Raw genomic sequence first — 25696 nt, forward strand, 5'->3', positions numbered from 1 at the left:
TATCCTATTAAATATGATTTGCTTTCAGAGAAAGTACTTTTGGGGTTCTTTTCTAGGTTACAAAGGCTGGTCATTCACCTCTTACTGTGAGCCTTCCATGCTGCAGCCCGTCCACGGTCACCAGCTGCACAGCATGAATGTTATCGTTGTCAACGATCTGCAACTGTTCCCAAGTGATAGCCCGAGACTGCCCTTCCAGAAGATTCAGACCTGCAAGATAAAATAAAAATGCCTTGGGAAGTTCTATGACACGCCAATGAGCCTATTTTAAGACAATGAATTTTAATCCGTGAAACTACCTGAAAATTGCATCTTCAAAAGCTTTGCAATAAATGAGAATTTAGCTTTTAATTTTAGTAATATTTTTTACTTTTAGTACTATTAACTCCAATTTGACAACTGGTTCCTTGTGACATATCTTTTAGAGACATGACGGGGCCAAAAAATAAACACCAAAGGAAAGAACAGATGCTTTGTTCACAGTGGTTTCTAGTTCAAAATGTCTATAAGTTTTTCAAGGCTACATTCAGATAGGTTGTGGGCAAAAGAGCCAGAAGTTCTTTTCTATAAACAGTTGACCCTTGAACAACAGGGGTTTCAATTGTGCGGGTCTACTTATATGCAGATTTTTAAAAATAAATATTGTAAATGTGTTTTCTCTTCCTTATGATTTTCTTGATAACATTTTTTTCCCTCTAGCTTACCTTTTTGCAAGAATACAATATGTGATATATATAACATACAAAACATGTGTTAACCAACTATTTATGTTATCAGTAAGGCTTCCGGTCAATAGTAGGCTATTAGTAGTTAAGTTTAGGGAAGCCATAAATGATACACAGATTTTTGACTATGTGGAGGTTCAGTACCCCTGATTCCCATGTTTTTCAAGGGCCAGTTGTAATTTATGAGTTCATAGGTAGCCCACAGGAGAAAGTAAAGTGGTTAAATATGCAAATACAGAGCTACTTGGACAGTGCTTGGACAGTGTTTAATGGTGTTAGACATGAAGTATCTAACATTTTACACTGAGGGCTGTATTTTAGTTTTGACTATCATGAGGAAGAAACATTTGTAACTAAAGAAATTAAAATAAAACCTTCTCTTTGGACTCAGCATGTTGGAGGAAATTTGGGGAGAGTAAGTGCTGCTAAGATCAAGAATACAGATTTCAGGTTCTCTGGTTAAAAAAAGGGAGCTGTTACATCATCAACCTTCCTATTATCCAGTAGAGCTGGGAGCCAACAGATTACAGAGAATCGTGAAAGGGCACAGAGCTTTTTAAAAAAACAAGTTGATAACATGTAAAGACAGTGTACTGGTGGACCCGGTTAATGCTTCCCCTCAAATCTGTCCAGCTTCCTCTGCCTCCCTGACTTTGGCCCACTTTCTAGCTGCAGCAGTCCCATGAGGGCTCCCACACTCCTCCTAATTGCAAAGCCCTGAGTGCCACTGTTGTCATCTTCTGATCTGACCGGTTACCTCATTGCCTCTGAGGTGAGGGCCAAGTTTTGGCATGACCTCTCTTGTGACTATGGCCAGGTCCTACACCATGAACTCAAGGAGTTTGTACAGTGGCAGCTAAGAGGGGCCAGGTAACACAACTTGGACATGTAGGTGTTAACATGCAGTGAGGCAAACTGACCATGAAGAAACAGAAGATGGGAAGTAGCTGACAGATTGTTCATCCTTTCCTCACCCTACTCCTGACTCTTCCCGAACACAGTGGTTCCACCTCTTCTGGGAGATATCAGTACTACTAAGCCATCAGTTTTATTTTCTTGTAAAGCTGTGACCAGTTCAGTCACACCACCTTGACTTCCCTTTTCCCCTTATTCTTGTTTTTAGTGTACATTAATGCATATAATTTGCCTCAGGGGCTGCTAGACAACCTGGGCTAAGACATAAAGTACACTTTTTAAAAAAAGGAAGGAAGGGTGGGAGGGAGGAAGGGGAGGAAAGAGGAAGGGAGAAAGGGAAATAGGGAGAGAAGGAGAAATCAGGGAAGGACACGTACATATAAAGATCTCTGTGACTGGTAATAGGAGTTTTGAAGCCAAGAGTACGCTGTACATCACAGGACAAGGCATTATGGGATACAGGAGAAGAACAAGCAAGAAGACTAGAAGTAGAGCAAAATATTAACGAGAGGTTATGTCTTCATGGTGGAGTAACAGATAATTTTATTCACTCATTACTATTTATTTATTCATTACTATTTATTCTATTTAATGCACTTTCCAAGTTTTTGATGATGAACATATAAGTTCATAAAAAGTAAAAATTCACTTTAAAAAAGGTTCTAATGTCTAAAGTAGCCAAAACCAGATTTGGAGCTCTTTTAACAAGGCTGGGTTTCACAGATCACACATACACATACAGACTATTAAGTCTCATCACTCTAATAGAAGTAGAGCGGGACGTAGAGCTAAAATTATAAATAAAGGCTGTTCAACTGATGTCCTCCATCTCTATGGAAACTCACATACTACAAACACATATGTGTATGTGTGTACCCATGTGTGAGCACACACAAACACAAGAGGCAATTTGTTTAAACTGCCACCTGAGGATTTAAATCAGCACAGATATTATCTGCTTGAAAGGACCTACAACTGCTTATAAGTATGTTTTGACTACTCTTGATGTGATCAGTGGGAAAGGAAAAAATTCCTCATTTACAATTTACATTTACATGTGACTTAAATATATACATTGCTTTATAATTCCATAGAGAAATGAAAGGCACAGCAAAGCCTTCTTTTAAAACAGAACAAAAAATCAATTTAAGCTTATTTGTGGTTTCCATACAACCCAATTTAAAAACAGGACAATGTGAAGGGCACTAGTCCATGCCTTCCTTCTATCACTCTGAACAATTTGAGTTGGAGACCTTTTCTCTCTTAGTCAAACTATAGCTCAATGTCACAGACGGTCTTTTTTTTTTGCCTCAGTCAGTGAAAGTTGTACTTTTGGCTTATCTTCTGCAGAGGAAAGAACTTGTCTCCAGGACTCAGGAATTCTGGACTGAAATTTCTTATCCCACCAGTAGGAAAAATAAAACAAAACCAACTATCCAATGTCTCTAATCTGTCTGGGTTTCAGTTGCCTCATGTGTGAAATGGAAATCAAACTACCTTTATTTCCTGACCCATATACTTTCTTGACTTCCCTTCAAGGAAAGACACCCCACATTGAACTTCACCTGTGTTCCAGGACACTCGCGGGGCATTTGTATCAGCTGTTCTGACAGAGATGTGTACTATAATAGGTGCACTCCTTTCAAAGAAGAAGTCATGTATCTCCAACTCCACCTATAAACAAACAGTTGCATATGAACCACACATTGAGATGTTATAGTATAAAATACCATTGCTTCTGAGGTATTCACCACAGATAGAGGCAAAATGAGTTCACGTTTCTGCTGCTGCCTGATATCATTTTTTTTGACAACCCGATTTCGCATTTTCAGGCTCTAGACCTTGTTCTTTAGTTTATCAGTATTTTAAATTTTCCTCTCTATAAAGGGATTTCTTAACCTGAAATATGCTGAAGAAGTGACCCTGCATTTGGTCAGAAGACTGTGCCAGTCCAGCATTAGTCCAATCACATCTCTCTCAAAGATACAGGGTCTAGAGTAATAATTCTCAACTGAAGTGATTTTGTTCTGTCCCCTCAAGGGACATTTAGGAATGTCTTTAAACATTTTTGGTGTCACACATGGGTGTGCGTGTGAAGAGGACGCTATCGGCATCTAGCGGATAGAGGCCAGGGATGCTGCTAACATCCAACCATGCAGGGGATAGCCCCCACAACAAAGAATTATCTAGTCCAAAATGTCAGTGGTTCTGGTATTGGGAGACTCTGATCTAGAGGCATCTAACCCACTAGACATATTTTTAAATATCCAGACTCTATTTTTTCCCATGAAATCCATGACTACTAAGTGGGGCTATACAGTAAATTTTGAGCCTTACTATGTGCTATATATGTACTGCACCAGGTGTTGACAAAGAAGGATGAGGGACAATACAGAACAAAAGGCATACTGCCTATTTTTGAAACTTGTGTGATCTATTAGAGAGGATAAGACAAATGAACAGACAGCAACATGTCTGCAAATACAACATAATAAAAGAAACAGTTTCAAGGGTACCAAAGTAAAAGACTTAAAATTAAACTATACCGAAGTGGGAGCTGTATTTTTGGAGGTGTAATGTAAATATTTATTAGGTTGAGCCATATGAAATTGTTATGTAATCACTAAGGAACTTTCTTCTCAAATGCCAGAAAATGCACACAGGAAGCAGCAGAGTGGAGGTGCTTTATTTGTGAGCTCAAAGTAAAATATCTAATGAGAAACTTCTCCATAACATGGAAGGAATGAGAGATAAGGGCAATAAAGAAACAAAAGCTGCCACTTACCGTCACAAAATAAAGAAAATATAAGCAAAGGGCAAAATACAGCACTTACAATTTAAAATATTTTATCTGCCCTTGATGCTAAATGCTGCAAATGCCTAAATTAAATGGAGGACAATTTGGTAAGCCCAGGGACACTCATGTTCCTTAATAAATTTGAGCTCAGGTCTGTATCAATCTGTCCATTTAAATTTTCCATCCTGTATGAATCAATTTGCTGGTAGTTTTTTAAGTATGTGAAGAGTTATTATGTGCAAGTCTGTAAGCAGCTATTCCTCATTCTCACTGAATACAAAATAATAGGAAAGAGGCTGACGTAGCAGCAGACAAGATTTAGATTAAATAGAAAGAGGACTTTCCTGATGGGAAATGTTTGATAGTGAAATCGGTTACCATATGAGACTATGGAATTCCTATCCTAAATCAGTGTTATTAATTAAAATTAAGAATTCTAGTAAAATAATTTTGCAAATAAAAAAATAAAAGAATTTCTTAATAAAAGCATTGTAAATAAAACTCATCTCTAACCTCAATAGTCTGTGTAACAAAGGAAGGCTGTTAAAGGCACCAGAGTTCTCAAACTGATGAGGCCTAGGCCAAACAAGGCCCTCAGAAATATTTTGTAGCTGGCACAGTAAGTTTTAAAATTGAGATGGGCACATGGGCGCCGATTTGCAAGGATCAGAGCCTTTCAGAGATCTAGGTCTAAGTGAACCATTATGATAAATGATACCGAACATTTTTGCAAAAATATATAGATTTTCAACTTCTTGTGACAAAGGAGCTATAGCAATACTAGGTGCATCTATATCAGCTGGAACTGAGTTGCAGCTGCTTCAAAAGTTACTGGCTCTTTCTTTAGTTTCCCATAATCTACCCCCAGACAGGGTTTTCTCCCTCGCACCACCAGCCTGGCTCCTCTGGACACTTGAGTTTATATTCTGATTTACGGCGACTGATTCTTTTCAGAGGCAAAGAATATACAAACTAACCTGAAAGTTAAGAGAATTGGCTTCTTAAATAACTCTGTGAATACCAAATAGGCTAGAAGCTTTGTCTCTCTTCCTTCTTACCTCATAATGTCTCCTTTCAGAATGGCTGCTGTTTGGTGGCTGATAGGCAATCTGCATGTCATTGAGATCTTTCCAGGTGAATGAGGAGACTGGTCTGGTATGATCCCACAGGTGAGTCACATAGCCCTGGAGTGGGGCGTTAGTAATGTTGAACACCAGCAAGGGTTTTGGGGTCTCATCCAATTCACAGTCCAGAACCGATGTAGTCAAAGAGGTCAGGATGAACTGATCCACTTCCAGAGTAAACATGGCCATGAATGCAGCCCTTGGGGGCTGGTTAGGAATGCCAGCTCTGATATAGACAGGCAACCACGCACTCTCTGACTTTTGAAGGAAAAAGAAAATACGAAGGGGGAAACAATGTAAATGAAGCTACAACATACAGGGTTAATAGGGTTAATAGTAGGATACTTAACATAAAACCACAGCCGAGAGGATGTACCTGGCAGTGATCTGAAGCCTGGCTGCACATTAGAATCATCTGGGGAACTTTTAACACATTCTGACGCCTAAACTCCATCTCCAAATTAATTGTTCCAAGGAGGGGACCAGAAAATGGTGTTTTAAAAGCTTTCTGGTGATTCATATGCAGCCAGGATTGAGAAGGGGCACCAATTTTGGCATTGGAAAAAATTGTGCTTTTATTCTATCTCCAGCATTGATGATCTGTGTGACTTTAGGCAAGTTATTTAACTCCCAACTTTCATTTCCCACATCTGTAAAATGGGAATAATAAATCTCCAGCTATTAAATGAGGATTAAATGAGATAGCCAAAGTAAAGTACCTCGCAGTGGCTAGCACATATTGCCAATCTCTTCCCGCCATCCTGCCCACTTCCTGTCACTTTAAAGGAGGCAGGGACAGGATGGAGGAAAACGTCTTTACAACTCAGTACTCATGCGACTGAAGGATAGTTGCCAGTTGTCTAGTTAGTTAAAACTCTGGGTCTCCAAGTGAGGAGCAGATAATGAGAACTGCATGTGAACATTTAGGCTAGAAATACACCCTCCTCGAATGAAAGAGCTACGAGGAGAAGGCCCTCACGTGGGGATCCCTCTGTGAAACCATGAGTGTGCATCATGAAATCTGAGGTCTCAACAAGTACTATAGGCAGGAAGAACCCTCGCAGCAGGAAATGCTGGTTATCATAAAATTTGATGTTTTCCATTGTTAAGAGAACCGGGCTCAATTATCAGAGTCACATTGGTTCAATATTGCTGAACAATGGTATCGGACAACAAGTTATAATCTGTACGTAACATAATGTTAAAAATGGGATTCTTCTTGGCTCTGTCTCAACTGAAGTTCCAATAAAAGGGTTATCAGATTTCAAAGTGAATGTGAGACAGATAGTATAGGCAGAGTTTATAAAGCAAATTGTCTGGAACCAGTTCCAGACTCTAGAACCCTCTCACCCATAAAAAAATATGAAAAGGTTGAAAGAGGTAAAAGATTTATTTAGAGAGAAGAGTGCTGTGTTGTGCTGAGTCACCCCCCGACACACATGCCACACATACACATGAAGAGGAAGGGTGGGGCAATGCTACGTCCCTTGTCTCAGCTGTCAAGAGAGAAATTTCCTAGAGACCAGCTTTAAAATGTGTCTTTTATAGGTAGCTCATACAGATGGGTGGTGCTGGGCTCATACTTGAGGAAGCTAAATGGCTCAAGGCCAAAGAATAATGGTGCTTGTGCGGGGATTAGCTTATAGTCCTTGTTTATGGCAGGAAAGATTACATGATTACTTCAAGATATAGGCCAAATGGGATAGAGAGTTGGTCTAGGGTCATCCTGGACCCTAATCTTTAGCGCACATCCTCAAGAGGACAAAGAACCCCAGCAGCAGGAAGCCGGAGGTGAAAATCATATCCTAAGACCACACAGGCCAGAAATGCATCCTCCTGAGACAAGAGATCTACAAGTAAGAGGCCTCCATAATGGAGGATCTTTGTGATGAGGTATCTCCCGAGAAACCAGAAAATTGCCTCAGAGACAAATAAGCAGTTTGAAACATCTGACAGACTCAGAGAGCATGAAGTCATTTCCCATCAGTGCTTGATCAAATGAGACCTCTCTCTCTAACACTCTCCCCAAACCACCTGCCCATAGTCTGGAAGCTCAGAAACTAGCCAGCAATGCTCCAAAGACAGGAGTGCAAGGGAAAAACAGAGAAGACATTTAACCCCACCTACCCCCTACTGTATGGTTGATGAAGACAAATAATATGCTGAGACATCTCAGTCTTCAGAGTATCTATTCTTCATATGCTGATAAAAAAATGATTTGAAGATATATAATTTGAAAACTCAAGAATGGAGAAATCTCAATATAAAAAGGACTGGTGCTGAACAATAATAACAATTAAACCTAGAGTTAAGATTAAATAAATAAGTTATTTTAAACATATTAAGAAAATGGATACAAATGTCAAAAGAAGTTACTTGAAAAAAAGATATACAATATAAGAAATAATAAGGTATAACAAGCATATGCTAGAACTAAAATTGCAGATTATATAAACAAAGACTGGGAATGGGCAATTGCCAGGAAAAGGGATAAATAGAATCAATCCACATCATTTATAGGAAGGAGCCAAGAGAACTTGTTTTTTGTTTGTTTGTTTGTTTGTTTTTACTTTAAATATTAAAAATACAGGTTAAAAAATTTTTTATTTAGAATTTAATTCTAGCAAAACGAAGTGGGATATAGGACTTTCAAATAAGTAAAACTATAGGCCAAGAAAATATAGCCTATATTGTAAGCAAAATTTTTTAATAAGCATGACAGCAGAAAATGAGATAGGGAAAAAAACCTACGTATTTATTATTAGAAAAATGTAGCTTATATTCCCTTGTTCAAGACAAATATTGTTAAGTTAAATATCCAATTATATGTGCCTTATAGGAGGAGACATTTAAAATAAAATTACATACAAAGATTAGAAGTAAAAGAATGATCCAATGTAAGAAAAGGAAAAAGCAGAAATGACCATATCAATTTCAAAGAATGATGCATTCAAGGCAGAAGCATTAAACAGGACAGTGTAGGAAAATGATATTGATAAATTATATAAGATAAGGCTTCTTATAAGCATCATTGTATTTTATATCATTTTGGCCAAACCAGAGGAGAAGAGACCAGAAACAAGAGTAATAATTACTAAAAAAGGAAAGATAAAATTATTATCATTAGTGAAAGATATAATTAGGGTCTTTAAAAGCCCAAAGAATTGAAGCATTCTTAGAATAATTGAATTCAAGAAAGAAACCAGATAGAAGAGAATTATACTAAAAAAATAGCTTTCCTATTTATCATCAGTAACCAATGAGATGACACAATGGAGGGAAAAGAGTTTATTCACAATAACTTCACAAAAACAAACTGGCAAGGACTGGACTTAATAAGTGTGCTCAACTTACATGAAGAAAACTGCAAACTTTAAAGAAACATATCAAAGAATATTTGCCTACATGAAGTGAGATACCTTATTTCTGGATGAGAAGACTCAATGTGGTAAATGTTCTAATATTCTAGTTCTTCCCCAAATGATTTGTAGTTGCAATCCAGTCCTGATAAAAATGCTTAGAGGCTTTTTTTTTAATGGACATAAATGATTTAATTACTTTTTTGAAATTGAAAAATAGGTGAGAAAATGGGTAAAGAAATGTTGAAGAGAAGTAATGAGGAAGAACTTACCTGTAAAATATTAAAGTGTATTATAAACCTATTATATTTAGAATAATAGAGTATTAGCACAAAAAAGTATGCAAATCTAAGGAACAAAAGAACTAGCCTTGAAAAAGTATAAATAATATCTTTCTATATGGTAGAAGAATCATCAAAAATCAAGGGGAAATAGGTTAATTATTCAACAAATAGTGCTGAAAATTTTGGCTGCTTTGAAAAAACTATTCCGTTGTTACAAAATATAATAAATTTTATTGCATGTGGATTAAAAAGGCAAATGTAAACAAGAAAACCTTTAAAAACCTAGAGGAAATTATGGGTGAATAGCCATTTAGTCATGAGGATGGATTTGTATAAGCATAAAAATAAAAACACAAGATATAAAGTTTTAAATATAGTATTAATTCGATTCCACTAAACAAGGTGTCTGTGTCTCCCCACAGTGTGTGTCTAAAAATGGTAGATATATAGCTAGTTTTACTTTCTTCTTATTTTGATTTCTGTGTTTTTTATAAAATATTCTCTGCAGTAAGCATATTGCTTTTATATCCTTAAGAGAATTTGTTTTATGACATGTCAAATTGACTATGGAATGGGTTAATTCTAAATAAAACAAGAAGGTCATTTGAAGGCGTTAACTCCCAGTAAAACTGATTTGAAAATATAAACAAAGCCCTAACTCAATTTAGAGAGGAAGAAGAAAAATCAATCAAGAAAAAAAAAAAACGGATCTAATTTTTTTAAAGGAGATAAGAAAGCATTTAACGTTAAAGGAGTTTCATGTCAAAACAAACAGAAGACATCGACTTGTAGTCAGGAGATCTAGAGTTTAGTCTTGGCTCAGCCATAAAACAGCTGTGTACATATGGGCAATGTATGTAATTTCTCTGGCCACCACTATAAAATAAGAGGCTTGAACTAAACCAGTTATTTCTAAAGCTGGCTGATGATCAGTTTTTTACTGGGTGGCTTTTTAACTAGTAAAATATGTGTGGTGCTACTATGTGCCAGGCTTTGTGTGAAGTGCTTTATAAGTATTACTTCATTTCATATTCCTAATTACTTTGAGAAACAGATTCTATTATCCCCATTTTAGGTTGAAGAAGCGAAGCATAAAGTTCAAAGTCACATAGCTTGTTAAGTAGACATTTGAATGCAGGCAATCTGGGCCCAGTGTCATGATCTTAACTATTAAATGTGAGACTCAGATCTATCCTTTAAGAGCTCTAAGTGACTTCCTTGATCAATTTGACCAGACTACCTCAAAGTTTTTTTCCAAATCACAATTCTAAAATTTTATGATCTTCTTTTATCATTTCCTTATTTCAGGTGTCATCAGTTCCTTGGGGATAATAATGTTTGATATTTGGGTATCTTAGAAGAAATCCTAGTGAGAACTCAGACTGTGAAAGATGGAGGTCTTTCACAAATGTAATCTTGGATCACTGCCTCTTGGCACAAAATCCAAGCTGTTTCAGCTGGTACACAGTTGCCCCAGCTACACAAATTAATACATTATAGAACACCTGAATCAGTAGAGTAGCATGTTAAATATTTCATATACACCGATTCTACTTTATGCCACCGTTTCAATGTGATGAGATCAAGAGCAGGAAAGGGCAGGAGAATTTAAAAGAAATTGGAAGAGGGAGGAGGCCATTGTGGGCCTGTCACATTCATCCAGTCCTCTTTCTCAAAGTCTGAAAGAGTGAAAAGCATATAATCTGCAACTACAATAAAAGCGGAACTGAGGTCCCCTCCCTGTCAGTTTCCCATTGCTTTGCAGAATAGGTATATGGACCCCTGAGTTCCTCTAACAGATGAAAAGTGGTTCTAATAAAGAAGAGGGAAATGAAGAATCAAAGAGAAGGTGTTACACAAGATCAAATGGTAACCTGAAGAATACTGAAGTGAAGAGGGAAGAAAGGTAGCATGTAACTGGCCCCAGTCCAGAGATAGGCGAGAGCTAAGCTGTTTCAGCTGATACACAGTTGCCCCAGCTATTTATACTGATATTATATACAAAGCTACTGTTTTAAGCACTACTAACAGAATAAACAAGCCCACAGTTCTAATGAGTCACTGGGCAGTTTCTTAAGCTGGCATGGGAGCCAACGTGAGCATACCCATGGAACTGGCCCTCTTTTTGTGGATCAGCTGGGGACACAGGCACATAACCCCAAACTTTACCTTGTATACGATCTGACTCCTGCTATCTGTGAGGTCCAACTGGATGGAGATATAATCAATGTTAGGAGAAGGAGGATCCATATGTTGATATCGAAGCCCCATCAGCAGGAACTGCTCACAGCTCACTTTGAGACTTCCTATTTTCTTCAGTCCCAGGGTACAGCTTCCACCTGGACACTTGAGTTCTGTTTTCAGTTCTAGAATGTACAACACTGAATTAAGACAGTCACTTGAACATAAGGATTATAAAATTTAAAAGCCAATCCTCCCTCCCTTCCTCTCACTGCCCCAAGAGTACTCATGTGTACCCTCTAATCATTCACTAAGTGAGTTAACATTATTCTAAAAGCCTGTGATTTCTTTTACTGAAAGAACAGTTGATCAGTTGTCTCATGAGATCCTTGTCCACCAAAAGTTACAGAGAAAAAAATAATAAAATGCATTTTCTGGTGCTTGAACATCTTTGAAGAATAGGCCAATGGCTAACTATAAGCCTTTTATAGTCAAGCTTCTTCTGTATCCCTTTACAGCATCCACCTTCATAGCTCCATAATGCAATCTCTATTAGACTGCTTTACTCACTGAAATTCTCTCCCCGTCGTGCTTGTCACACACTCAAGTCCTGCATAGCATTCCAGGTCCACTTAGTCTTTTTACTAAACCGTCTCTTAAACATTCTTTGACCAACTGAACCAACTTCTCTCTTTCACTTTAAACCATAATCATCTTTCCAACAGCCTTCATGTCTCTACCCAACTGCATTTTTCCCTCTTGCGGGGTTATGATACACATAGGCCACTTCTCTTTTGAGTGGCCTTTTGTACATTATCCTGATATAGAAAATGGATATTCCACTTCTTAACCAGATGGTTGTGAAGACTGAATGAGATGACTTATGTACAAGTGTGTCTTTAGCCGTAAACTGTCAAGATTCAAGGTATTGCTCTAACTATGATTATCCTTCATATTTCTCAGTCTTTCCATAGTGCCTAGAACACTATTATGCATATAGGAGTTGCCCAAAATATATTGATTGAATGATTAACAGAAAGAAAAAATAACAGAAAGAAAATTATCTATCAAATCTTCCTGATTTAAATCATGGCTGCTGCCCACCAGCTCTACTTCAAATCTGCTCATAATCTAATAATAATACACCAATTACTTTTACTACTATTGCCAGCATTACTGTTACTAAAAACAGCTGACAATTCTTGAGCACTTATTATGAGTCAGACTGCATAAACTATTTGTGCATGTGATCTCATTTCCTCTATCTTTACATAACCCTATGGAGCCTATTTCACAGACTTAAACAGATTAAGAAACTTGCATAAAATCAACAGGAAATGAATAGCAGAAGCAGTTTGCAAACCCAGGTCTTTATGATTCCAAAGTCCATACTCTAAACCACTAACCTACATTTTTCAACCAGCTACAAGTAATATGAAGTAAAACTCTTTGTCCTAGTGGAAGACGACCATTTATAGATATTTTAGGAACATCCAAATAAGTATTAAAACATATCTTACGAGACTCAGGGAAAAAAATGTGTGGCTGATCTCCACGAGGCTCTTCTGACTGAGGCTCCATCACAACCATCTGGCCGTGGGCTGGAAGGTGAGTTACCACAGGGTCCAGACTGACCGTACACTCCAGGCTAGCTGTTCTATCATAATCAAATCTAAGCAGGTTCTTATCGATGGTTCGGGACAGACCGTAGAATTCAGACACCTCTAATACATTGTTACTCATGTGGATGATGTTACAGTCTGGTTCTAGGAGATAGATCCGCAAGATAAAGGTTTCCGTGAAGGTGTCTGTCTCAGTAAATCTGTGGAGAGAACACAGCAAAGGAAATACTTATTGGTGCTTAGGTACTTTTGATACCTGTGTACTTGAACTGAAGCCTAAAGATTGGTCTTCACAACATTTGATTATTGGGTAGAGATTGGATTTTATTTCATACTCTGTATCTCAATCTCTCTGTTCTTTTTCTTTCTTCTCCTTATATTGCCTTCAACTCCTTTTTCTGCCACTTTAACCTCCAATGACCTTTCTTTCAATACTTGCTCTCAAACCCATTATCCATGCTGATATTTAATGATTGCTATAAGCACAGAGTCTCAGTTCTAGAACAAACATAATCTATGAGTATCAAGCTTGTATAATTTATGGGTTGTGTTTTAATTCAGAAGTGAATGGGTGAGGAGTTTCTGAAGCATCAAAGCCTTCTCTTCAGAAACACCATTACGTGCACAGTTATTTACAGCCTAGTTTGGGTGCTTGGCATGTAAAAGGTATTCAGTGATTGTTACTTCCATTCCCTCTAATACCTTAGCAATTATGTCCTTTGGATATATGCAGGGAGAAAATTCATGAGTGATGGGTGTGCATCAATAATGCATCTCCTAATTGATGTGCTTTTATTATGGCCCAGGCTAATGCTAAACTATTTACAGAAAGTATCTCATTCAGTCTTTATAGAAACTTACATAGGCATTTTAATCTCATTTTACAGATGAGGAAACTGAGGCACAGAGAGGTCAAGTAGCTGGCCGAAAGGCTGGAGAGGAGGTAAGAAGAGAATAAGTATGCTTCCTGACTTTCTGCCTCCAACTCCTTTGAATATCCTATTTTAAATAAATGTCCTCAAGATGAAGAGGGATGACAGGTCCTCTAACTCTACCCTTCATGACTGCTCCTCTACTCTCTCCACTCCTTAAAAACTCAAGGAAGAAATGGGAGCAGCCAGAATCATCAGCTTTTCCAGCCCACCTAGGCAAGGTCTCTGAAGTTAATTTGTTTTTTAACTTTAGAGTCTTAGAAAAATCAAAAAGCCTTGTTTGCATGCTGATTGCATAGCTTCCTAAGAAAACTTTGAATGCCTTTTCATTTTCTGAGCACGGCATTTTGCTCATGTCTCTCTTTCAGCACTTGTCATCTGCATCACAATTACCTACTCACCTTTTGCAACAGACTATGAGCACCGAGAGTCCTCATCTCTTTGTTTCCTATGCCCAGGACAAGACCTGACCTATAGTAGGTAATCATAAGTGTTCACAGAATGACTCACTGTTCCAGTGTCTTCTATGAAACTCTTTTGTATTATTCTAATGCTTAAGGGAAATTCACACTGAAGCATTGTATCCAAATATTCATAAGAACGGTAAACACAAGTAAAAAACTACATAAAGGCCTACTCCACTAACACTGAATTCTCAGTCATCTATATGAAGTGAGCAATACCAAAAACATAAGCTTAATTTTTAAATTAACTTTTTACTAAAATATAATTAATATGCCATAAAGTTCACTTTTTCAAAGTATACATCTCAGTGGTTTCTAGTATCCTCACAGGTTGTACAATCATTATGACTCTTTAATTCCAAGACATTTCATCACCTCAAAAGGAAATCTATACCCATTCGCAGTCACTTCCCATTTGCCCCACTCCCAGCCCCTGGCAACCACTAACCTTCTTTCTGTCCTAATAGATTTCCCTTATCTGGATATCTCATGTCAATGAAATCATATAATATGTGACTTTTGTGTCTAGCTTCTTTCATTTAGCATAAAGTTTTCAAGGTTTATCCATGCTGTAGCATGTATCAACACTTCGTTCTTTTTTATGGCTGAATAATATTCCATTGCATAGCTATATCACATTTTGTTTATGCATTCAACAATTGGACTGTTTCAACATTTTGGTTATTATGAATAATACTGCGATAAACATTTGTGGTAAACAGGTTTTTATTTCTCTTGTGTACATAAGTGGGACTGCTGGGTCATATGGTCACTCTGTTTAACTTCATAATTAATTTTTAAATGTTTTTATTATTTAATATGTTTAAAAATAAATGATACTGTACTTATAACGAAGCAACTGATCATCAAAAACAAGAATTTTACTAAATTTTGAAATGTTTTCCACCTAATTCTCATTAAGAATTTTTAGTTTATAATTTCCATTTCCTGTCATAAGTAGAAGGTTGGATCCAGAAATACCCATACAAGAAGTCTAAAGGGCAGCAGAATAGTTAATAATTTGCCACAGAAAAGCCCCAAGGAAGATGATACAAATAAAGATCATTGAAAGTCAGTGATTCTTGCCTCACCCATCTGTCTTCAGTTTCTACCGATAATCTTGTTCGGACTCTAGTAACTCCCCATGATGACACCTATCCACAGAAAAAGTACATGAAATGGTTATCTGGCAAAGAATGAATGACGTTCCTGTATGGCTTACCTGTAAAGTCTAAGCTTCACTATGTCTTCATCAAGGATTGGGCAGCCATTGTGGATATACTTTACTTCATTGGGAAGGAAATGGCAGTCAAAGACCTAGTTCACAGGAAGAAATGAATGCATATCTGTGAGAAAATTAGTACAAGGTTTAATTTTCCAGCAGTATTGTCCTGAGAAATTATGGTCTTTTAATGTTTTGCTTTATTTTCTGTGTGTGTGTGTGTGTGTGCACGCGCATGTGTGTTTTAATCACTGCCTCCTCAACCCAGCCCCATGCCCACTCACCATTCTGCTTATACAGTTGTGCCTTGTTTTGAGAATATCTAAATTATGAAAATCAGATTGAGCAGATTAATTAAGGAGAGATAATCTCTCAAAATAATCTTTTTAGTCAATAGTACATTTAAAATATGGTCTCATTTATCAAAATGTTATTTACTCACACCCCTCGGGGGTTCATAGCAATTACAATGGGCCTACCTTCTCTTTTTTTTGTATGCACAAAAAGGCATGCATTACCTTATACACAAACAAACTGTATGAGTTCTGTATATATTTTTTCTTTCTTTATTTCCTTCTTTTCCAAATAGCGTTTTTATTTTTAAAGATGAAGCCACTGACTATGAACACTAATGAGGTTCATCAGAACCGAATATGACCCACAGTTGTTTTTCATATACATGGGAGAGAATACTTTTATTATTTATGTAAAACAGAAATGGTTGCTGTGACAAATAGCAATCGAAAGGCAATTTTTTCTATTCGAATAAAAGTCTAATTAACTGTATCACCCCACTCAGAACTATTAAGGAAATTATTGTTATTTTCTGAGAATACTAGTTTTTAAAAGAAGAATTTTCTCTTCCACTTACACTATAACCCCCATTCTGCCCATTCTGACTTGGTAGAGTTCTAAGAAATATAATAGGTCCTGGAATATTGTCACTTCATTCAATGTAATTTTGATATAATGTTGATGAGCTGCAGTGGGAACTTAACCTTTGTTTATATCAATTAGCCTATGACAAAGCAGGTTTTGTGATAAGTGTTTTTGCTGAAAGTCACAGAAGCTATCAGCAATGTTAAGTAAGGACTTACTGTACCCTTGAGGTATTCACACATCATCACCTTTGAGTTCATGGTGGTACCTTGTTACAGCTTCATAATTCTCCCTGAGAAGACTTTATCACTAATACAAATGATCTTCTTTTCCCACAGACATCATTGGTTTCTCTTTTTAATTTACAACAAGGAAGGAAATAAAGGAAAGACCTTTCCCATATCATTGACAAATAGTCATGGTAATAAAGAGACAATCTGCTTTGTTAAAAGAAACATCTGTTTTATGTTTCATAATATGTTTTCCTTTTATAAAAGGCGACAACGATAATTGTCCATAAATTTACTAACTAAAACAAAGGAGAGCTAAATCCTTTTCTAATTACTGTCTAGCTTTATTTTTTTCCACTTCAACTGCTTTTCAATTACAATTTATAATTAAATTGTCACACATTCCTAACTCATTACTCACGATAATGACAGTAAACTGGTTTAAACTAAAGATATTTTCTTACTGCTGTATTTCCTATTCAAAAGAGCAAGCTCAGTGCTAAACTGGGGTGCTTTTCTACCCAGGAAATTTTTTCTTTGGGACAGGTGTGAGAAGTGCTGTGTGTGAGGAAGTCTTGACTTAAAATGTGAGGAAAACATATTGCCGTCGACCTTATCTAATTGACTATATCAGGAGGGTTGTCTAAACAGAAGGTACTGGTGTGCACCAATGGAAATCCCTTTCCGTACATCCGATAGGAAAATTAACCTGTTGGTCCTAAGACAAACTTTAGTAATGAGATGAAAACACTAATTGAACAGATGTTAAACAAAACATTTTATGTGCAAATCAAATAAAACTGTTGATTACACAGCAGGGTGCTGTTAATACAGTCATCTTGCTAGAAATGGGTTCACATAAGCCTTGCTTTCAACTTACTAGTAAGCTCTATTAAAGAATACTGTTGGGGGGTGGGGGGTGGTGTGCGTGTGTGTGTGTGTGTGTGTGTGTGTGTGTGTGTGTGTGTGTGTGTGTGTTTGCTTGGCTAAGCTTAATTTCAAAATCTCCATAAGAAATAAATCCCTGGGGAGAGCTGAATCAGCCTGAATTAAAAATAAGCACATCATTTCAAAATAGCAAACTTTACTTGAGAATTTCTTTTTTTGTTGAAATTATCAGAATAAAAAAAATAAATAGGACAATTGCCTGGTAGTGTGAGAAACAACATTTTTTGGATGTATAGATTTCTTTATGGTACAAAGTTCTTATATTTGACAAAAAGGTGATAAAATTCTACATTTTAAGGGAAGGCTTTTCTACAGGATAAATTTTAGAAAATGTAAATTAGATATCTACTTTAGATGATAGAAATCCATTTAAAAAGTCAGATTTACCCTCTGGAAATACATGTACTGAACATTCAAGACTAGATTTTGTTGTTGTTGTTTAATGAGCAACTATTCACTAGGGGACAGCTGGGGATATTCAAAGCCCCGTCCCCTTCCCTAGCAGTCAAGACCCCTAAATCAGTCTGGCATGTTTTTCTTTCTATTTCATACTATCTTTCTATGTGGATTTTTTCCTTAAAATCAGAGAAAGTTTGAGACGAAATAACTCGCAGATCTTTTCCAACGCTTGATCTTCTGACCAAATAAGTTTTTTACCAAGTTTTAGTCACTTAGATCCCTTTTTATTCTCCAGTGCCTCAGAGCCATTAAGACAGCAGTCCCCAACCTTTTTGGCATCAGGGACCAGTGCTCTTATGAGACTCTAATTCCTGATGATCTGAGGTGGAGCTGAGGCTGTGATGCTAGCGCTGGGGAGCGGCTGCAAATACAGATGAAGCTTTGCTCGTTCGCCTGCCTCTCACCTCCTGCTGTGTAGCCCAGTTCCTAACAGGCCACTGACTGGTACCAGTCTGTGGCCCCGGGGTTAGGGACCCCTGTATTAAGATATCACCAAAAAAAAAGTAATATAGACAATTTCATTATTCTCAGAAAAAGTGCTATATATGTTAAGAAGTCTATTTGAGATGAGAAGAGGACACCCCGCAGAGGCTGGCTTAAGTAATAGTACATCCTCCCCAAATTGCTTTCTAAAGAGGAAGAATCTGGTGAATAACAGGGCTTTTGTTTTATTCATTAGCATATGCATCCTTGGGGCCAGAGTTAAATACAGCTAGACCATAGGTTGCCCCAGCATGCTACCAGGAAGAATACCCCTCCCCCGCCACCCACCTCTTCCCTGCCCCAGTCCTCTAGGATTAGGGTTCTATTTTGCTGCTCTCCAAAACTCCAAGGATTTGCTTTTGACCCCAGTCCCTGAAGTTGTGTCTCTGTTGCCTGCAGCTAAGCCTATTCATGTCACCTACTCATCCAGGTCTCTCCTTTCTCCTAGACTGAAATGTGCCAATCAAACACATTTCAGAGTGCAAGTTGTATTGGGAAAAAGTGAGGAGACGTTGCAATTACACACACTTGGGACCTGATGCCATTATTGTATACTAACATTTTTTAGATGCCCATCTGAGGCTCTTTGACTGACAAAAGCAAATCTTGTGGGAAACTAAAGGGGAGCTATCTGGTTACTATCACATCAGGAGTATTCCCAAGGTGAAAGCCCTCCGTAGAATTCTAATGTGTTTCAGAATCAGACTGTAATTTTAAATACAGTAAATGGAATGTACAGAGCTGTCAATTTGAGCTAGCATCTATCTAAGGCTCTTTAGTCCATCTCTACAACATTTAGCACTACTTTTGAATAACCTCATGGAATATATTTCTTTAGCCAAATGGAGAAGAAAATTACTGTTCACAGTTCAGAAGTGGGAAGTAGTATGTTTTTCCAGAAGCAGCAGCAGCATCTAGTGTTGAATATTCTCAAAATTGTTTGCATTGAGAGGAAAGTTCACCTACAATACCAACGAGTAATAAAACCAGAAGCACTTTTCTATTGTGTATAGAGATAAGCTCCTACTTTAAGCAAATACAATATAATACAGATTTTTAAAAAATTTTTTCACCCTACAAAAGGATTGAGCATAGAATATCCTTAAATGACAAGGTCTCCTAGGTTTATAAGAAAAAAAAATTCATGCAGACATTTTTTAAAAGCAGGGAATTTTTAAAGTGAAGTATGTTCACATTTCTTTTCCGTGTCTCTTTACTCAAGGGAATGTTTATGCGATGCTAATAGATGAAAATGTCTTCCTGATTTACTTCTGCTATTCTGTGGTCACAGTGTGTTCTAAAAATGCTTGAAATCCTGGTATCCCAAGGCACCCTGACTAGCAATGGGTGAAATGATTGGGGGCAGGAATAACTCATAAAAACTGACCATATCATACCACACAAGAGGCTGCCCGCTACAACTCTTGAAAGACTGCCAATTTTGTTCTCTCCCTCCCTTCCTCTCTCCCTCCCTCTTTCTCTCTCTCCCTCCCTCCCTCCCTCCCTCCTACCACTTCCCTCCCACACTCACATACTTTACATTGAAACACATTACTGAATATATGAATAGAAAAGCTCTGATATGACCTACCTGTGGAGTGAGTTTTCCAACCCTCTGGGTTATTGGCTCATTCATCACAACTTCCACTTTGCAAGCATCTTTCTCTTTGGGGATGGCAAACTTCAGGTCATCTCCTGACAGGAAAGCAGAGCTGCCTTTCATCACCCTGACCCCACGGTTCACGCTGATGAAGGTGGGGCTGGCCAAGCCCAGGAGGAGCAGCAGCAGGGCTTTCCGCCCACCCCAGCACAGAGAGCTCATGCCGACAGGAGCCAACTCTTTCCGTCCACTGGTGAAATCCCTTCAACAAAGGAGAGCTTCTGTGCTTCTTCCGGAGGTGTCAGCTCCTGGTCCAAGGGGCAGGGCAAGGGGTCCCGACGAAGTGCCCCAAGATCTTAACATGCCTCTTTTATTGCAAACTCAGACAAGGAGGTCTTTCAGGCAATCCCAGGGCTTTTAATAAAACTCGCTGATCACTCCTGACAACACTGGCAAGATTAATGTACCTCCCAAGTGTTTTTCTAATCCTGCAAATGGGAGAAGGGGTTGGAGGAAAGCAAGAGAGAGACCGAAATGTTTCTGTGGCTATTCCAAAGATCCCTACAGACAAAGGAATCTTTCAACTAGCCTATAATTTCAGCTAAATTAAAAACAAATAAACTAACTTGACCTCCAGGCCTATCTGAAAGGCAATGCAGCCATTTCATTACACTGCTTGTAACTCCTGCTTCCGGACTCAACCTGCCCCAGTTGGGATGTCAGTTGTGTGGTCCAACAGGAGCCGGCCAGCCTCACTGCCCGCACGCAGCATTTGGTCTTCTGAGTTCAGAGAAAGCTGTTGAACTCTTTGCTTCTGTTTCTTTACTTGTTAAATAAGGACTTTAACCTAACTGTGGAAGAGAGCTAATAGAATCATCTGCATGCTGTTTGAAAACATAATTAATTCCAAATGAGTACTACCCAAATAAGAAATAGGGTTCATAATTTGTCACGTGACCAAAATTCTGTCTTTGCTGGGCAATGAAGACACCTAAGAAATACCTGAGTGGACATTGGATAAAACACATATTTGTTTTCTAAGTGAACATTTGGGTTTTTGTTTATGTATAAAAAGGGACTGGGAATCAAGTAACATAGCTTCAGCATACACAGCTAATACCACAGTATAAATGCATGCATATCACATTATTTGCAGTGCTAATTATATTATGTACTGAATTTACACAAATAGGGTCTTTTTATTTCTACTTTAACCACTTAGAATTTCAAGTACATTTCTCTGTGTTCTACAAAAACAGAAATGATTTTTTTCAAAAGTAAAATGTATTAAAATATTTCTTTAAATTCAGGGTATGATTAGGTGAACCCATGGTGGTTTGTTATGCCCACAGATAGTATTTACATTTTAATAATTTCATAAATTTCTGTATATAATCCTTGGATACTGAAATAAATATTTGACAGAAGGGTATAGACAAAAATGTCTCTATTATTATCCACATCAAATACGTTAAAGGAAGACTCACTCTCTTCTCACTGTTTGAACACTTTCACTTTTGAGGTAGTGCATGACATATGTCACCTGACACCTGAGAAGGTGTATGCTTTACAGAGCAGCCTGTTTTTTGTTTTTTGTTTTTTATGGTGTCAGCCCCAAAATACAACAGTTCACACTCCTACTGACCATGTTGCCCACATTCAGGCTGAACTAGGCTGGCTTATTTGGGCAAGAATGCAGATGGAGTTGTCGAACTTTCACAACAAAATCAAACCTTGTTTCCATGCACATTTGGCACCTCGGACCACTAGAAAACACCCTGCCCGTTCAGAGAGAAGAGAGGCAACAGGGTAGGCAGATGTCTCCCAAAACTGAGCGATGAGAGAAATAACTTTGTCTTCTGAGATTTAAACAAATTACAGCCTGGACAAACTCCACACTCATCCATTCCTCTTCTCTCACTCTTATCTCACTTCCTCACTGCTTCTTCCTAGACTCCGTGATTCTTTCATGCGGAGAAATCTAGAATCCAGTCCTTACACTTGTTTTTTATCTACCCTCACTCCCCAGTGATCTCATTCCTTGGCTTTAAATGCCACTTATATGCTAATGAATCCCAAATTTATATCTCTAACCTCTTCCCTTAACTCTAGATTTGCATATGCAGCTGTCTATTTGCCATCTCCATGTGGGTAATAGGCATCTTATATGATTTACGTAGCCAAATCTGAGCTCTTGCCTTCCCTCCTTAAGTCTTCCCGACCACAGTTAATTGCAAATTCAACTTTCAGTTGTTCTTCACTTTGTCTCACACTCTATATATAAAAAGACCAAAAAATTCCTGTTTTTTCATTGTAGTGGACAGACCTTAACCTCCTAGTATCCAAAAGTTCCCTCTCCTTGAATGACAGAACTTATGACCTTTCCGACCAACAGAATAAGGCAAAGGTGGTGGGAAGTCATTCCCATGATTACATTAAGTTATGTGTGACTGTTTTAGGCTGGAGCTAAAGGTTCTCCTGCTGAACTTGTAGCCCCCGTGAGTTCTACTGTCACAAATACATGAATTCCGCCAACAACCTGAATGAGAAGACTGTTCCTAAATCAAGCCACCGGAGAAGAATGGACCTGGTCAACACCTCGTCACAACCTGAAGCAGAGAACCCATGATTGGAGTCTTGACCAGTGAAACTATGAAATAATAAATTTGTGCTGCCATAAGCCAATGGGTTTGTAGTAATTTGTTTACACAGCAATATAAATTGAACGCTTTCTTCCTATAAAACATATCTCTACTTCTGTTGTTATCACCCAGTTCCAAGCCACCACTAACTCTGACAGATAACTATAATGGCATCCTATTTGATCTCCCTGCTTCTCCTCTTGCCTCCTCTATAGGCTTTTTTCAGCATGGCAGCCAAGGTTCCCATTAAATGTTCATTATATTATCAATTCTCTGCCCCAAACCTCCAATGGCTTCTCATCTTAGAGTAAAAGCTAAAGCCTTCAAAATGAGCCATAAGGCACCATATACTCTTTTTTCCCCCCTTACCTCTCTCATCTCATCTCCTGTTTATCTTCCCTTTGCTTACTCTGCTCCAGCTACACTAGCATCTTTGCTTTTCTTCAAACAAATCAAGATCATTCTTCTCCATCTCTCCTCCCTCCCGAACTTTCCACTTGCTCTTTTCTTTGGCACAAACATTCCTCCTCCAGATATCCTTCTTTCTACCTCGCCGCTTTCAAGTTTTCCATCAGATATTACACTTGCAGTATGGTCATGCCTAATTACTCCATGAAAATTATGACTCTCATCCCCAGCAACCTTTCCTGCTTTGTTTTAAACCTGAACCCTTAGAACCAACTAACATAAACATTTGCCTTTTTATATTGTTCATTGTCATCTCTCTCATTAAGGTGAGAATTTCTACTTTCTTTATTCGTGGATTTATCTTTATGATTCTTTCAATCCTGTTGCCCAGATTGAGGATGCTGCCTTGTACATGAGAAATGGGCTGTGAGCTAGAGGAGCCTGGGCTTCTGGGGTCGTTATACCAGCCTATTCTTCCAAAATTTTATGTGGCAGAGGATGTAAACTTCTTTCTTGTTTAACCCACTGTTATTTGGGGTTTATTTAGTTACCCATGACTGAACTCTATTCTCTTAATAATCACCTTATTCTTCAAGCTTTTCTATTAATTTAGTTTAGTCACTATTCAGCTAAATACTAAACTTATTACCAAACAGCATGTGGAGCAATAGCCCATTCTCTCTATATATGACAGTAAGTCATTAATTAGGAGATAAGGACAAAGACCAAGATTTTAATGTCCATCTACCAGAAAGAGACAAGAGAGAAAGAGGAGAAAATCTATTTCTGTGGCTCCCTGGCTCACAGTGGTATGCAAATTGTAGACCTGAATTCTGAAGATCCGGATTTTAATGTTGATTCTTAAAAACAACAGTTCCCTCTTCCAAAAAATGGGCCATCTATCCTCCCTCTTCCAGTTTCCCCAGAGTCCAAATAAAATAATTTATGTGGAAATATTTTCCTAATTATAAAGCCCCATACAGATGTAAAATTTTTATTACAAAATATATCAAAGGAATAAGAGTAAATCTTGTTTCAAGAAAAATGAATGGCAGGACTTGGGCATTGGCGAATGTAGCAGAATTAGGTTCAATAGGTGTCAAATAGAGTATGTTTTATTTACATTCTAATTTTCTTTCCTTCTTCCTCATAATCTTAAGACAGGATATAGTAGTAAAAATTGAATTCTAATATTTCAGAAACAACCTGAAGCAACACAATTGGGAGAAAAAAAAGAGTGTAAGAGTAACAATTTCCAAATTCAAAATCAAATAAAATGCATTCTTCAATCAACTCAGCTAATAAAACTTGGGGCAATAACGATAAAAAATAATATGCTTTATTTCTGTCTTATTTACATTCTAATTTTTCTCTTGATTTTTCTCTTTGTGTTGGGAAACACCAAGTATGTGAACATTTCATAGAAAATATTGCTCTGATCTTTCACTTGAGGAAGGTGGCAAGAGAAGGGGGAAAGGATTCAGATAGAGAAAAGGGGGGAAAAAACCAGAATGATAGCAAAAGAAATCAGGACTCTGAATCAAACAAGATTTCACAGGTGATGATGAGTCTTTTATCCCCCCAAAACAAACTGGCAGTAATTATCTTATCTCTGATACAAAATTATGATGTCCAGAGGCAGCCAACATTTATTTGACAACACCCTAATGGGAAGCTTAGCACATCTTGAGAACTTCATTTTATTGATCTCAACATAGGGCCAAGTCAGATCCTCAGAAGCCATCTGTCAGCTCGCTCCAATTGCTGATGTGGGCATCCTCGAAGGTAGCAGAATCAGTGGAGGCATTTACACATAGAAGGAGAAAGATGACTAGATTCTCCAGGGAGTTTGTAAAGTGACTTTAGCCACATGGGACTTAATTTGATTACGCAATAGAAATAAATCTTGCCTCTGCTTACTTGCGTGGTTCAGCTGCTTTTCAGCATTTCGAAAACTGCATGTCATGGCTGCAAATTAGTTCTGCTCTTACAGACTATTTTCCCATCGTTCTCTTTTTCCTTCATGTGGAAATCATGTATTCTAAGTATATCCATACAAACCAATAAAAATGTGTGAAAAGATGTTTTGAAAAGTGGAAGAACACTCTGCTTTGAGCTATTCCTTATAAAAATTCAAAAAGGTTTCTTTCACCAAACTTACTTTCTAAATTTCCTAAATGAAAGAAAAGAATTTAGTAACATTTCATTTGGTGAAGGGGAAATTTGAGCTGGTAATTACTTCATAATTGCACATTTAGGTTAACTATTGGAGCATGCATTCGTCATGCTGACATAAATGTGATACTCCTGTCACTTACCTGAGATAATCTCGGACAACACGAGAAAAAGCAGACCACAGCTGTATTCCCAGATGTTCTCTGCAATAGAAATTCCTGATGGTTAATATCAACAATGTGCCCTG

At 37.7% G+C, this 25696-nt stretch overlaps 1 protein-coding gene across 1 annotated transcript in view; it reads right to left on the reverse strand.

Moving 5' to 3' along the window:
• The window catches only part of FREM1 (FRAS1 related extracellular matrix 1), a 117185-nt gene extending 96739 nt beyond the window's left edge, over positions 1 to 20446 (reverse strand). The window contains exons 1-7 of the mRNA XM_011365358.2: positions 20216 to 20446; positions 15626 to 15720; positions 12906 to 13207; positions 11374 to 11570; positions 5496 to 5819; positions 3206 to 3314; positions 79 to 210 (exon numbers count right to left, since the gene is read on the reverse strand). Of these exons, the coding sequence (XP_011363660.1) occupies positions 79 to 210; positions 3206 to 3314; positions 5496 to 5819; positions 11374 to 11570; positions 12906 to 13207; positions 15626 to 15720; positions 20216 to 20446 (1390 nt within the window). The remainder of the gene's footprint in view (positions 1 to 78; positions 211 to 3205; positions 3315 to 5495; positions 5820 to 11373; positions 11571 to 12905; positions 13208 to 15625; positions 15721 to 20215) is intronic.
• Positions 20447 to 25696: the final 5250 nt, after the last annotated feature.

This window comes from Pteropus vampyrus, unplaced genomic scaffold (assembly GCF_000151845.1).
Source record: "Pteropus vampyrus isolate Shadow unplaced genomic scaffold, Pvam_2.0 Scaffold109, whole genome shotgun sequence".
Classification (NCBI taxonomy): domain Eukaryota; kingdom Metazoa; phylum Chordata; class Mammalia; order Chiroptera; family Pteropodidae; genus Pteropus; species Pteropus vampyrus.